The sequence below is a fragment of the Pan paniscus genome, chromosome 18 (genome assembly GCF_029289425.2).
Source record: "Pan paniscus chromosome 18, NHGRI_mPanPan1-v2.0_pri, whole genome shotgun sequence".
NCBI classification, from domain to species: Eukaryota; Metazoa; Chordata; class Mammalia; order Primates; family Hominidae; genus Pan; species Pan paniscus.
The window spans coordinates 97,731,735-97,747,623 of NC_073267.2; the positions used below are offsets into that span (position 1 = coordinate 97,731,735).

The 15,889-nt window shown below is 45.3% G+C and overlaps 1 protein-coding gene across 25 annotated transcripts in view; it reads left to right on the forward strand.

The window, feature by feature from the left end:
* The window catches only part of BANP (BTG3 associated nuclear protein), a 125,498-nt gene that overhangs the window by 16,162 nt on the left and 93,447 nt on the right, over positions 1–15,889 (forward strand). For 13 of the 25 annotated variants that reach the window (XM_034940877.3, XM_055099893.3, XM_034940886.3 and 10 more), the window contains 2 exons: positions 7,454–7,592; positions 13,862–13,953. In XM_034940877.3, coding sequence (XP_034796768.1) covers positions 7,523–7,592; positions 13,862–13,953 — 162 coding nt within the window. In that variant the 5' untranslated portion in view covers positions 7,454–7,522. Of the gene's footprint in view, positions 1–7,453; positions 7,615–13,861; positions 13,954–15,889 lie in introns of those variants that run through there. The other 12 variants (XM_034940881.3, XM_055099895.2, XM_034940876.3 and 9 more) reach the window with 3 other exon arrangements.

A 15,889-nucleotide genomic window follows, 5' to 3' on the forward strand; every position in this document is an offset into this window, starting at 1 on the left:
AGTGGCACTATCTCAGCTCACCGCAAACTCTGCCTCCTGGGTGCAAGTGATTCTACTGCCTTGGCCTCCCAAGTAGCTGGGATTACAGGCATGCCCCACCACACCCAGTTAATTTTTTTTTTTTTTTTTTTTGAGATGGAGTCTCACTCTGTCGCCCGGGCTGGAGTGCAATGGTGTGATCTTGGCTCACTGCAGCCTCCACCTCCTGGGTTCAAGTGATTCTGCTGCCTCAGCCTCCCAAGTAGCTGGGAATACAGGGCGTGTGCCACCATGCCCTGCTAATTTTTGTATTTTTAGTAGAGACAGCATTTCACCATGTTGGTTAGGCTGGTCTCGAACTCTTGACCTCATGATCTGCCCGCCTTGGCCTCCCAAAGTACTGGGATTACAGGCGTGAGCCACCACGCCTGGCCAGAAGAGGTTCTACAGTTTTTTTGCCTTTTTTTTTTTTTTTAAAGGTTCTGAAAGCAATCTGTGACCCCAAAACGTTTTAAATGCACCAATGCCAAGGTTGGCTGGGTGGCTTTTGACTGAAGACTACTGGTTTCATTAGGAAATTTAGTTGGCTGGGTGCAGTGGCTCACCCCTATAATCCCAGCACTTTGGGAGACCGAGGTGGGTGGATCACCTGAGGCCAGGAGTTCAAGACCAGCCTGACCCAACATGGTGAAACCCCATCTCTACTAAAAATACAAAATTAGCCGGGCATGGTGGTGTGCACCTGTAGTCTCAGCTACTCAGGAGACTGAGGCAGGAGAATCACTTGAACCCAGGAGGCGGAGGTTGCGGTGAGCTGAGATCGTGCCATTGCACTCCAGCCTGGGCAACAAGAGTGAAACTCTGTCTCAAAAAAAAAAAAAAAAAAAAGAAAAGAAAAAGTTTAGTTTATCCCTTTAATAATCTTTGCTTCTGGTTCTTACTCTGGAAAAAAGAAGGCTGTATTGATGACATGTAGCTTTGATCTTCAGGCTGACTACCAACGACTCTGAGCTGAAAGATCCTCTTCAGAGGACGCAGGCTTAGCGTCACCACATAAGTTTCATGCTAGTTGCGCCTGACAGGGCCCCTCAGTCAGGCCTTGTGGCTTCTGCTTCCGTGGAGCAGCTCCGAAGGCTGAGCAAGATCCCAGTGTTGATCCTAGCACCAGTGTTTGAAGAACATGAGCGTGCGTAGGTGGAGTTGGAATGGACCCTCCCCCCACAGCTTAGATCTGCATATTTTCCTGTCCGATCATTTTTTAAAAGTATACTTCTTTTTCTTTTTGAAAAAGTGATAAATGCACAGGATAAAAATGGAAATATTATTAGAGGATGAAAAGTGAAAAATAACTTCCTTTTCACCCATGCCCCAGGCTGTTGTAGGTCTCGTATATCTTAACCTGGAAATATTCTGTGCATATCTGACATACTTCTTAAAAATAAAGCATGTCGGCTGCACTGCCCTCGTCCACGCTGCCCTGCCCAGTTGATATTCACGGGATCCTGCACCTTGGGAGCCGCTTTTCAGGGGCTCTTGTTGACTCCTGAAGCTGCGTGGTATATTCCATTCTTAGCTGTGCAATGCTGACATCCATTCTTTTGCTGCTAAAAACAATGACTTACGTTGTTTTTTTGTTTTGTTTTGTTTTGTTTTTTGTATGTAGGTCTTTGCACACATATGTGAATGTCTGTGCTGGCTGAATGCTGTGTGGGGCATGGCCAGGTTAAGGGCTGTGGCCATTTAGCATTTTGATAGCTATTGCCCTTCAAAGAGGTTGTACCCATTTACACCCCCAGCAAAAGTGCAACAGCCATGTTTTCTGATATCTTCTGGCGAAGTGTGTCATATTTTGTGATTTTTTGCCAATCTGATTGGTGGAAAATGGTGTCTCGTTTAAATTGTTTTAAAAAGATTACACATCGAGATTGACTTTTTTTTTTTTTTTTTTTTTGAGACAGAGTCTCACCCTGTCACCCAGTGTGGAGTGCAATGGCGTGATCTCAGCTCACTGCAACCTCTGCCTCCCCAGTTCAAGCGATTCTCCTGCCTCAGCCTCCTCAGTAGCTGGGATTACAGGCACGCGCCGCCATCCCTGTCTAATTTTTTGTATCTTTAGTAGAGACGGGCTTTCACCATGTTGGCTAGGCTGGTCTCGAACACCTGACCTCTTCATCCACCCACCTTAGCCTCCCAAAGTGCTGGATTACAGGCATGAGCCACCACGCCTGGCCTGACTATCTTTACACAACTTGTTTTTCTGTGAATTCATTTTCATTTCCTTATGCTCATTTTTGATTAGGTTGATTGGTCTTTTTTTTTTTTTTTTGACAGAGTCTTGCTCTGTCACTCAGGCTGGAGTGCAGTGGCACAGTCTCAGCTCACTGCAACCTCTGCCTCCCGGGTTTAAGCGATTCTCCTTTCTCAGCCTCCTTAGTAGCTGGGATTACAGGCATGTGCCACCATACCCTGCTAATTTTTGTATTTTTAGTAGAGATGGGGTTTTGCCATGTTGGCCAGGCTGACAGGTGATCCACCCGCCTTGGCCTTCCAAAGTGCTGGGATGACAGATGTGAGTTTCCTAGTCTTGCTTTGATTTTCCTATTTGCATTTCTGTGGTATAGTTTAGCATGTTCTTCTGGCCTCTGTATATCCCGTCACTTAGGAAATGTTAGGATTCTAGAAGCTTAATTAGATTCAGCATTTTTGTTTGTTCGGTAGGGGAGCCTCCCACATAGACGGTGTTGAATTCTTCATTAATGAGGCAGATAGTGTGTGTTTTTCTTTTTCTGATGGTAACTCTGTTACCTAGATTCTTAATTCATCAGGGATTGCAAAACGATGACTGTTCTTTTGTTAGAATGCTTTTATACAGAGAAACATTCTATTGCTTATGATTTGGTTTTTCAGTGATGTGATTTGTATAGAAAGGCAGAATAAATGCTTGATTTTTTTCTTTTTATTACCATTAAACAAATTAAAGGCTTAATAATATTATGAACTCATGAATTTAAAAATATTTCCCTTTCAACCCAGTGAAGTTGTTACCGTTGTTGATAGTCTGCTTTTCTTATTCACAAGGGCATCAGGGATGACAGAATTGCACACAAGGCAAGGCGTCCACAGACATAACTCTACCGGCCGGGCGCGGTGGCTCGGCCTGTCATCCCAGCACTTTGGGAGGCTGAGGTGGGCGAATCACCTGAGGTCGGGAGTTTGAGACCAGCCTGGCCACAGAGTGAAACCCCGTCTCTACTAAAATACAAAAAGTAGCCAGGTGTGCTGGTGGGCACCTATAATCACAGCTACTCGGGAGGCTGAGGCTGGAGAATTGCTTGAACCCGGGAGGCGGAGGTTTCAGTGAGCCGAGATCCTGCCACTGCACTCCAGCCTGGGCAACAGAGTGAGACTGCATCTCAAAAAAAAAAAAGAACTCTACCACTTCTTAGGGCCACTCAATGAACATTGTAACATTTGTTTTTGTTAGTTTTTGAAAATTGCTCAGAAAGAACTCTCCCACTCCTTATGGCCACTGAATATTGTGAACATTGTAACATTGGTTTTTGTTTTTGAAAGTTGTTACATTTGTTTTTTATATGTACTCCCAATTCCTCCCAGTTTCAAGCAGTTACATTGTGTCTGCGTTTAGCACATAGCCTTGCATGCTGTTCCTTCATCTCCTCTGTCTCAGTCGTGCGTGGAGATAGGGTGCTCCGCTAGCCGCTCTTCCCAATGCCTCTCCAGTGGTTTGGTTTTCTGTTTTCCGAAGCTTGTTTGTTGCCAGTGCCTTCAGGAGGGAATTTTTGGGAATACTGTTCTCTGAGGACTGGATGCTGCCTTTATACTTGAAAGTAATTTTGTCTGGATATAAAATTCTTGGCTCACATTTCTTTCCTTGTGTGTCTTAAATACGTTAATCCTTTTTTTTTTTCTGTTGGAGTTTGATAATCTAATTTTCTTTCCGTTATAAGTCACCTAGTCTTTTGCTTGGATGGCTAAAAAATTTTTCTTTAAATAGTGTTTTTATTGGGCTGTATCTTGGTGTTGTGTCTTGGTGTTGTATCTTGGTGTTGTGTCTTGGTGTTGGTGGTTTTGTTTTTGTTTTTTTTCCCCTAGGTTGTAGTGTATTATTTTAACGAGTAGTTTCAAGCACCCTCCGTCCTGTTTTCTGGAGAGCTTTCTTGAATTACAGTTTTTAGTATTCCATTTCATTGCTTTAGTTTTCCTTTTTTCGAGACAGGGTCTCGTTCTGTTGTCCAGGGTGGAGTGTAGTGGTGCAATCACAGCTTGCCACAGCCTTGCCCTCCCAGGCTCAAGTGATTTTCCCACCTCAGCCTCCTGAGTAGCAGGGACCACAGGCAGGTGCCACTGTACCCAGTTAATTTAAAAAATATTTTATGGAGTCAGGGTCTCAGTACACGCCCAGGCTGCTCTTGAGCTACCAACCTCAAATGATCCTCCTGCCTTAGCCTCCCAAAGTATTGGGATTACAGGCATGAGCCACTGTGCCTGGCCAGTTTTCATCTTTAGCATCTCCTATTATACATATGTTGGGTCTTCTTTTCCTGTCTTATGTGCTACTTTTTCTTGAGCTTTTTTCATCTCTTTCATTTCTTTTTTATTCTTGAAAATTTTGTCATTTTGTTTTTCTTAAGGCACCATTATGTTTATTTGTTCTAAGATTCTTCTAGTTTAGTCTTCATTTCTGAAGTTATTTTTTCTTTTGTTTCTAATATATTCTGAGTTCTAGCACCTTGTTTCTGAGTTTTTCTAATGCTGGTTTCTGGTTAATGTGTGTTATATGTTTAATGTATTTCAGTTTGTTTTGAATTATCAGGATATAGTTGTTTTTTTCTTTTTAGTTTTCGCCTTTTTGGGGGACATATGTTTCTAGAATGTTTTCATTGTCTGCAGTGATGTTATTTTGCTTCTTACTCTTTTAAGAAATACATTATTTTTGCATGATATTTGGCCTCAGTAGTTTCTGTTGCTCATTTTTATATGACTTTTGCTTTTCTGAATGCTCAGAAGGGAGGCTTGGTTTAGAATCGTTTCTCTAATTTCAGTGTTTTGGGTTCTTTCCTGTGTTGTTTATAGGAAGTTTTAAAAATGCAGCAGCTTCTTTTCTCAGCTCTCTAGGCTCTGTTCTCCCCTCCCACCTTTAATTAGCTTTCATGTTCCTTTGTCTCTAGTTTCCATGCCCTGCACATTTTGTGTTCAATTCCAAGCCGTTTCTTTTCAATGTATTTGGCCTAAAAGGGAGCTTTGGATAATGCATTTTGAGAGGGCTTGGGGTCCAGAACACTCTGGCCTCTGGATCAGCCCTGCAGGCCCCTGTGTAGTTCTCCTGGTGGATCCAGCAGCTGCTGCTCTCGGCCCGGCTCCTGCTTCCCTTTGCTTCCTCCATCCTATGCCCGTGTGCCATGCTGACTTTGTGGCTTCCAGTGTCCCCATTTGCTTGTGTTTGGGGTTCTTGAGGAATATGCTGTCACCTCGTTCTGTTGTCGGTGTTGACTTGGATTTTGGTTTTGCTGTCCTTGGAGCTTTGTGTGTCTGTATGGGAGGATTTAGGGAGATTAAACATCTGTCTCATTCCGTCTTTCCCAGCTGGACTTTTTAGAGGTTCAGTGCTTGTGCCTCTGAGGCTTTGTGTCTTCCCCTCCAGTTATTTGTCATCAGCTCTTTTTTTTTTTGTTAAGGACAGTTAATTGATGTTTCCTCAGTTCATCTAATCTTCTGTAAAGTTATAATGTGGGAATAAAAACACCTTTGCTATTTTATTGATCGTATATTTGATCAGACATTTATGAAAAATATTGCCTTTACTCTATAAAGGAATATTTAAGACAGCACTTGGCTCCTTCTTCCACAAATTGTTATCCCCAAGAAATTCTAGAGCTGAGGCCGGGCGCGCTGGCTCATGCCTGTAATCCCAGCACCTTGGGAGGCCGAGGCAGGCGGATCACCTGAGGTCGGGAGTTCAAGACCAACCCGACCAACATGGAGAAACCCCGTCTCTACTAAAAATAGAAAATTAGCTGGGTGTGGTGGTGCATGCCTGTAATCCCAGCTACTCAGGAAGCTGAGGCAGGAAAATTGCTTGAACCCAGGAGGTGGAGGTAAGCCGAGATTGCGCCATTGCATTCCAGCCTGGGCAACAAGAGCAAAACTCCATCTCAAAAAAAAAAAGAAAGAAAGAAAGAAAAAAGGAAAAAATTCTAGAGTTGCCATTTAAGCTATAAAATTTAAATCTAGACAAAGGAGAGGAGGAACTGCATTATTTATTGGATTGAAGGACACGGGTGAGGTCTGCTTATGTAATTTCATTCCTGTTGGGACTTATCCATGAACAGAAGTTGTGAATAGACTCAAGAGTTGAAACCATGTGACGTGAAAACCTTACTTTTCCTTCTGCGATGGGGGTTGTGGTTAGGGACAGTGAACGGACTCTTCCTGATGAAGGGCGCTGTGCTGTACAGAGCTGGGCACAGGGTTTCTGCCCTCAGGAAGTGTGTAGCGTAGTTCAGGGAAGACAGTTTACTTTATACCATTTATGTGTCAATAATTAAAATATAAAGTATAATCTGATAAAAACATGATGGTCACATTCATTCCTCATTTCTACGGCATCCTATTTTGCAGTACTATATTTGGATCTGTGTGTCCATAGACCATAGTTTGAATGATGCGGCCTTATTTTTACTTTGGAAAATAAGTTCTCTTGAAGCCCAATCAGAGTGTCACAGGAGCTGGAGGAAAGCCCCTGACCTGTGTTTCAGACACTGTGCGAGGCTCGGGGACAGCCCCGCCCTGGACAGCACAGTTGTGGACAGGACAGATGTTTCCTCCTTGGTCATGGTGGCAGGATGCTGCTCGGGCTCAGGACAGAACCTGAGAGCAGAAAGAAAGCAGAACAGAGGTGCTGCCACTCCGCCAGGCCTGTGGGGTAGCAGAAACGGAGTATGGGTTGTAGTCTAGATGGAAGCGTGCAGCTGGGAGAGACTTGGGAGGAGAGATGGTGTATCACCACGGAGACCAGTGGTATGGGTGGGAAGGGATGCTTCTTTCTGGGTTGTGGTGAGTGTAGCAGGGCTGAGGCCCCTTGGGAGCAGGAAGCGACAGAGCGTTTGCTGTAGGCAGTCAGGCCCCACTGGAGACTTGGGCTGAGAGAGAGGACGTTTCCAAGCCAGTGTTGGGAAGGTGGCTTTGGAAGGGCATGAGGAACGCAGTGGAAACGGAGAGGCCCTGGGTGGCTCGTCCAGTGGTTAAGGAAAAAGGCAGCGGGTGGCGTTTTCAACTATTTGTTAATTTTCAAAGAAACTAACCTTTTAGGGGTTTGAGGCAAGAAGAACCCTGCATGTAAAACTCCACAGATGTTCGCGGCCTCTTGCATACACGTGCTCGGCTCGTGGTTTTCATAATTTCACGTGTAGCGATGGTTAATGTCCTCTCCTCCTCCTTTGCTTCTGTTTGGTAGGTGACCAAAAGCCAGCCCCACTGTGAGTTGAACTCTTTCGTGTTGACCGGCCACTCTCCTGTGCTCTGGATGATGTCGGAACACGACCTGGCCGATGTGGTTCAGATTGCAGTGGAAGACCTGAGCCCTGACCACCCAGGTACAGAGCTGTGGGACAGTAGGTGAAATATTATTCTCTTTATTCTTCAAAAACCAAAAGCTGCTCCAGTTATTTTCTTTCCTTTAAGCAGAAGAAAAAGTAATGCATGCTGCGTATGAAAAGTTTGAATCCTAGAGATGTGAACACTGTAGGCCCCTCCCTTCCCTCGCCCCTGCAGCCTCAGCCCCACGTCCCTTCTGGAGGGGGCCCTGTGACACTTTGTCTTGAGGGCCATCCCTGCTCCCACTCCTTGGGGGTGTGCGTGTGTTCTACACTCTCTCCCCTGCCGCGTCCCTGTGTGCGGCGTCATGGATCTTTACCATGTTGTGTGTGTAATCCCCTGTGTGCGGCGTCATGGAACCTTACCATGTTGTGTGTGTAATCCCCTGTGTGTGGCGTCCAGGATCCTTACCATGTTGTGTGTGTAATCCCCTGTGTGTGGCGTCATGGAACCTTCCCATGTTGTGTGTGTAATCCCCTGTGCGTGGTGTCATGGAACCTTACCATGTGGTGTGTGTAATCCCCTGTGCGTGGCGTCATGGAACCTTCCCATGTTGTGTGTGTAATCCCCTGTGCGTGGTGTCATGGAACCTTACCATGTTGTGTGTGTAATCCCCTGTGTGCGGCGTCATGGAACCTTACCATGTTGTGTGTGTAATCCCCTGTGTGTGGCGTCCAGGATCCTTACCATGTTGTGTGTGTAATCCCCTGTGTGTGGCGTCATGGAACCTTCCCATGTTGTGTGTGTAATCCCCTGTGTGTGGTGTCATGGAACCTTACCATGTGGTGTGTGTAATCCCCTGTGCGTGGCGTCATGGAACCTTCCCATGTTGTGTGTGTAATCCCCTGTGCGTGGTGTCATGGAACCTTACCATGTTGTGTGTGTAATCCCGTGTGTGCGGCGTCATGGAACCTTACCATGTTGTGTGTGTTATCCCCTGTGTGCGGCGTCCAGGATCCTTACCATGTTGTGTGTGTAATCCCCTGTGTGTGGCGTCATGGAACCTTACCATGTGGTGTGTGTAATCCCCTGTGCATGGCGTCATGGAACCTTCCCATGTTGTGTGTGTAATCCCCAGTGTGCGGCGTCATGGAACCTTACCATGTTGTGTGTGTAATCCCGTGTGTGGCGTCATGGAACCTTACATGTGGTGTGTGTAATCCCCTGTGTGTGGTGTCATGGAACCTTACCATGTGGTGTGTGTAATCCCCTGTGTGTGGTGTCATGGAACCTTACCATGTTGTGTGTGTAAGTCTGCTCTGTTAGCAGCTCTGCAGGATTCATTCACAGGTGCCCCCTCCACAGTTGACTCTTCTCTTTCAGAGGGCTCCTGGCATAGTCTGTCTGATTTTTCCTTTATACACAACCCTATAGGGAAGATCCTTGCATATATATCTTGGCAAATAGATAAGTTCCTAGAAGTAGAATTGCTACATGTGTTTAAATTTTTTTAAGACGGTGACAGGTTTTCTAGAAATGTTTTGCTAATTCTTCCACGGACAGTGCTTGAGAACAAGTTTTTTCTACACCTTTGCTAGGGCTGGTATCTTTTAAAAATGGTGTTAAAGGCACATGTCTACTTTGAAATCATAACTGTTTGTTTGTTTAAAGGAGACCCTTGAGAAATGAAACCCTAAATTTCAGGAACTTCATCTCTTCATCTGTGATAACACTTTGTCCACACTTATTGTTTTAAAAAGTTTTTTTTTTTTTTTTTTTTTTTGGCCATAAAGTAGTATATGTTTTATTGTTCTGTTAAGTTTGAAGTGACCAGCCCACCACAGTTAAGTCACTGAGTGTTTCAGTTGCCTGGTTATTCTTTCAGGAATGTTTGAATTGAAATGCTCACAATTTATTCCCCCAGAAGAGAGAATTTTCAGAAATCTCCTAAGAAAGTCTGATGTCCGTTCATATGATCTGTTTGCTTTGTTAGTCGAGAAAACTACCTTTGGAGACTAGTTGTAGCATGGAAGGGGAGGGCAGTAGAAATAGTTTTGGGGTGAGGTGAGCAGTCCCAGGGGAACACGAAGGCAGCGTTTCAGGAGTGCTGCTGGTTAGTTTTCCACACCATCATTGCACATTATTTTACAAATCCCTGTTTCTAGTTCAGAAGGCAAATGACAGTTTCTTTAGAAAACATAACACTGTAATCTTGTAAAATGAAAGTGTTCCAGTTACATCATTTTCGGTGATTTCAGAACCATTAAAGTTCTGACAGCCTACTTCCCCAATAAATCTCTCTTTGTAGACTGTGGTCCAAAGAAGGCTTAGAGAAATAATTTTGAATCTTGATTTTGTTCCAACTCTGTTCCTTAAATGCCTAAGAACTGCGATTTCTTGAGTATTTGTTAAAAGCCTACTGTGTCAGCCAGGCATGGTGGCTCATGCCTGTAATCCCAGCACCTTGGGAGGCTGAGGCGGGCGGATCACGATGTCAGGAGATTGAGACCATCCTGGCAAACACGGTGAAGTCTCTACTTAAAATCCAAAAAAATACAAAAAATTAGCTGGGCGTGGTGGCGGGCGCCTGTAGTCCCAGCTGCTCAGGAGGCTGAGGCAGGAGAATGGCGTGAACCCGGGAGGCGGAGCTTGCAGTGAGCTGAGATCGCGCCACTGCACTCCAGGCTGGGCGACAGAGCGAGACTCCGTCTCAAAAAAAACAACAAAACCTACTGTGCACAGAGCTCCGAGGCCTGCCCCAGTACAAAGCCTGCAGTCTCTGACCCAGGAGAAGGTGTGCGCAGCTGCAGGTACCTTGATGTGTCAAGCACATTTGCATTCATAGTGGGTTTAAAGTACTTTCCTTGTCTCGAAAGTAGGCATCTAATAAAGTTTAACAGGATAGTCAAGAAAGTAGAAGAAATAAAAATTTCCCATAATTCTACTGGTTGTTGCAGCTTTTAAATTGTTGATGTGTATGTCTTTCCAGTTTTTCCTTATTTTTATTTAAAAGAAAGACTTGTAGGATCATCTGACTTGGCGTGTACCGACTATGGCTTGCGCTTACTCTACCTGTCTGAATGCAAAAATTGTGACTTGCATCAGGCCTGTCACTGCAGTTGATTGATTGTGATATCTTTATTTATTTATTTAAGACAGAGGTTTGCTCTGTTGCCAGGCTGGAGTGCAATGGCGTGATCTCGGCTCACTGCAACCTTTCTCTCCTGGATTCAAGCGATTCTCCTGCCTCAGCCTCCCAAGTAGCTGGGATTACAGGTGCCCACCACCATGCCCGGCTAATTTTTGTATTTTCAGTAGAGACGGGGGTTTCATCATGTTGGCCAGGCTGGTCTCGAACTCCTGACCTCAGGTGATCCACTCACCTCGGCCTCCCAAAGTGCTGGGATTATAGGCGTGAGCCACTGCACCCAGCCTGATTGTGGTATCTTTAAAATGAACAAGGAGTTCTTTTGTCTAATTCTAAAAGTAAAGCATACAGAATTATAAAAAGCAACACATACCAAAAGCAGTACAAAGAAGAAAATAAATGTCACTTGCTGTCCCACTACCCGTGGAGTCATTACTGGAGTTACGGCACGCCTCTCTTCCGCCGTTAGGACGAAACTAGCTCTGTGACCCCAGAGAAGTCCCATAACCTTCCTGGACTTGTTTTCTTCTCAGCAAACTAAAAGGTTAGAGTAATGAGTACGAGGGTCTCTCTCTGTTCTTCCAGGCCTTGTGTGATGACCGGTTTCCAGTGAGAGTAAAGAGCCTTTGACTGAGGTCCTGAGAACCTTTGACTAACCACAGGCACTTGTAGGCATGGAGTTTTAAAAGTTTCATTAAGTGAGAATTCATCTGCAAAGGCTTAGGTGGAGATGGTTGATGCGCTCCCTGCCTGTGAGGAGTCATGAGGCCGAAGGCAGAGCCGTGTGCTGTACTCAAGGGACACCCGCACCTCAGCCCCTGAGTAGCTGGGACTATCCAGGTTAATAGCTTAAAGTTTTTAACAGTAATACCAGTGTGTGACCAGTGTGTCATAGGTGCTGATAATCAAAACAGTCTCACCCTTAACACACTAAGTGACAGATCCCCAACCCTCCCAGGCACAGCTGAGACCAGCTGCCCCCATCACACAGCAAGCGTCAGGTGATCGTCACGGCTTCCCACAGGATAAGCAACTCGGCCCCAGCTCAGGGCGGCCACAGTGTGGTCCCAACCTCCTTCCTTTTGTCTAAAACTGACTACAAAAACAATGTCAAAGATAACCTCAAAATCAAAGACCATAATCAGCCGACAGTGGTCCTTGGCTTTGGATGATTTCCCACCAGGTAGATCGGATTTGACTGCTTTTGCCTAGGACCTGTGAGAGGTACCTGTTAGAACTGCAGGACGATTCAGCATCTTTAAGTTTCAGAGTTTTGAGAGGAATCATCTAGTGTGTACAGGCTTAAAGGCATGGACAGTCTTTTTTGTTTTCCTGTTAAGATCTTCTTCGGAATGTCAATCTATGTAACACATCTGAGGGGAGTTGCTTTGGTGGAGGTGGAGGCAGGGACCAGAGAGGCCTGTGCACTTGGCTTTCCTCTAGCACCTGGAGAATCTGAATGCCAGCCAGGAGTGCTTCACCCACATCGGTGGGCAGCCTTGTGTATAAGGTGCTGGGAGGGTGGTCTGCTGTGGGGTGGGTGCTGTGACCTTGTTGGTGTCACAGTATAAACAGGTGTGAGTTGAGGCCCTTCCAGGAACAGCTTCCCGAACTAGGCGGCATTTGAGCGGGGCTGGACAGAAGGTTGTTAGATTTCCCTGGTGGAGGTGGCTGGAGGGTTGGCAGTACGGGAAGGGTTGGGGCACAGCACCAGCAGAGCGGGGCAGGTGTCATCTGGCCACAGTGAGGTCATCCTGCTTGGCTGTGGTGTTGGTGCCCTTGAAAGCAGATGGTGTGCCAAGGTGTGCATGTGCTGAAGGGCATTCCCAGCGGCCAGCATTCAGATTTCTGATTTTTTTCTATCAGAAGTGTTACAGTAAGCATGCTCGTATGTATGCATGTATATAATATCTATTCTTATATACTGGCATTCATTTTTGTAAATAGTCACACACTGGTATTACTGTTAAAAACTTAAAGCTATTAACCTGGATAGTCCCAGCTGCTTGGGCTGAGGTGGGGGATCCCTTGAGTACAGGAGTTTGAGTCCAGCCTGGGTGACATAGCAAGACCTCATCTCTTCAAAAACAAAAACCAAACAAAACGATTAATATTAACCCAGAGTCCATATTTGTTGCTCAGTGAAGAGGAAGGCTGCAGACAAACCTGTTGATGAGGCAGATGGTCTCGCACCTCCCACATGTTTGCCGCTTGTTTATCTCAGTGTGTGAGCATGTAGAGTAGAGCGCGGTAGGAGTGCACTAGACAGTTCACACTGTCATTTCAGGCAAGGAAATGAGAAGAAAAAACACTTGTGGCACAATGTACAATCTTTAACAAGAACTGTTGACCTTGAACTTCTATCTATAATTGCAAATGTGTAAATTTTTAAAAATTGACTAGGTCTAAGGAAAAGGACTAGAAGGGTCACAGACAGATAGAAATGTGATTTGCAGAGATGAGGCAATTGTGGCCAATTTTGGTCTTTGATTTTGAGGTTATCTTTGACATTGTTTTTGTAGTCAGTTTTAGGGAAAAGGAAGGAGGTTGGGACCACACTGTGGCCGCCCTGAGCTGGGGCCGAGTCGCTTATCCTGCGGGAAGCCGTGACGATCACCTGACGCTTGCTGTGTGATGGGGGCAGCTGGTCTCAGCTGTGCCTGGGAGGGTTGGGGTTCTGTCACTTAGTGTGTTAAGGGTGAGACTGTTTTGATTATCAGCACCTATGACAATGTGATAGTCAGTGTATTTTTTCCCCTTTTAGTTCTGGACCTGCAGATAGAGTGGCTTTGATTTTGGAATGAGGTGACCAACAGATAAAACTTTATCTTAAAGTTGGGAAGAAATCATTATTATTGATTGGGTTTTATCGTGGGTTTTCTCAAACCAAACAGGGCAGCCCCGCAGAGCATTGAGTCAGAAGTCAGAAGCTTGCAGGTTTGGAGTTAGGACTGACTCAGTGGCACATTAATTACCCAGTGTCTGGGCTTTTCTTGGGATTAAGGAGTTATCCTATTTTTCTGCCTGACTGAGAATAAGTTTAAAAAGGTGAAATATGAAATAGGTTCTGCTGTTTCTCATTCAACCTTAAGGTGTCAGCACTGTTTACTATCTTAATGTTAAAATAATTCTGTAAAACTTTTCATGTTAAACATTTTTTTTCTCTGTCACTGATTTCAGTTGTTTTGGAGAATCATGTAGTGACAGATGAAGATGAACCTGCTTTGAAACGCCAGCGACTAGAAATCAATTGCCAGGATCCATCTATAAAGGTAAAAATCTGACTGTTCTGTGATGTGTAGTGCATTGCAGATTTCAAGGGCTGCTATAACAAATCACCATCAATGGGATGGCTTAAAAATGTAGCCTCTCAGCTGTGGAGGCCAGAGATCCAAAACCAAGATGCAGGCGGGTCTCGCTCCCTCCAAAGGTTCTAGAAGGTGGATCCTTCCTGCCTCTTCCAGCTTCTAGTGGCTCCGGCCCTGCCTCAGCTTGTGGGGCTCCTTCCAGCTGTGCCTTCCTCTTCATGTTGCGGCCGCCTCTGTGTGTCTGTGACTGTTTCCCCTTCTCTCCTCTAGTAAGGACTTGTCATTGGATTTAAGGCCCACCCTAATCCAGGTTGATCTCATTGACTAAATTACATCTACACACACCCAAAGAGTTTCTACATTACATCTGCACAGTTTCCAAAGAGACCACATGGGTAGGTTCTGGCGGTTAGGATGTGGATATATCACTTTAGGATGTGGCTATATCACCAGGCAGCCCGCTACAGAAGAGTGTGAGCCATTTTTTCTCTTGAAGAGCACAAAGAGTAAGAATTGTTTACCTTGAGATGCTGCTGAAGGAGGCATCTTCCCACACACCTGCAGGCCCATTTTGGATGGAAGGAAAGTGAACTTTCTACCAGTGATGAATGACTTCTGTGTCTGCCATTTAAGTCACTTAGATTCTAAAGTTTACTAGATGGGGTTCTTGGGAACTGCTCATTCAGTGAATTATTTTTGGATCTTTGAATTTGCTTGGTTGGTTCCAGTGTGTGCAGAGTCACCGAGGTAAATATCGGCACATGTGAGAAGGTTATGAGAGCAACACAAAACCAAAGTCACTTTTCATATAATTCTTCTACTTACACAGGGTGTCTATTTGGTAATATTTAATTTGTTTTGTTAACAAGGAGAAGCAGTGTAAATGTGTATGAAAAACTTACAAATAAATTGACTGTAAAATGCCTGTTTCCAACCAATGGATAGGATGTGGCTCTGTTAGTAAACACTGCGTTATCATTCCCTAAATAAAACGCAGCTCTGATTTTATCACAGAACACACATCTGTTGCACATAGCACAGAGATGTATAAAGTGGGCATGGGAGTGGCCCTGCCTTCCTCCTTGTCCCACTGTTGAGAAGAGGGTGGGCCCCCGGTTGAATGTGACTTGCGTAGAGTCGTGTGCGTGGCTCTAGGTTGTTTTATTGGTATATAAGAGTGATTTTTCTCAAAACCCCAGGCAGAATCATTTGTAATTCAGAATTAAAATAACATGGGTATACTGTGTAAAGAATTTGAGAGCCAAACATTTGATGTTCTCCGGTTGTTGAAAATAGCAGGGTTATCAGTGGCCATTCAGGGATTCAGCCACCTATGTTGCTTTTCAAGACGATGCCTGTTTGTCATGCCGTGGACCGTGCCTCCTTTGTAGATAAGCTGATTGAGAGTCCACCTGACGCCATCGCTCCTTCCCTCTCTCACACGCGCCTTCAACAGAGAGTAGTCAGTCAGGGAGGGTGAGTTTCAGTTGGTTTCTTTAGCTCCTGTCTATATCAGCGCCCAGTGGTGAATCTTGCCAGGAGAGGTGGTGACCTGAGAAAAGGCGAGTTGTTGGGCAATATGTGGATTTTCCCTCCTGAAGCGCTGTCCCTGCCACTATGTACACCAGGTTTCCATGCCAGCTACATGATGTATGATATCACTGCAGTTTTGATATTCTGCAGATTCCCTTGAGATCAGAAAGGAGAGTGGGCATAAGCAGTGGTGTAGGTCAGCTGCAGTTAGTGGGAAAGCCGTTCCAGCTCCAATGTGGGCCGGCCTCCCGCTCCCCTGTCAATGTGGGCCGGCGTCCCGCTCCCCTGTGCTGCGAGCTCCACGGCCAGCTCTCAGTGGCCGCCTCAGTGCCACCCCTGCTGTCCCGAGCCTACCTCCCCCTTCCTT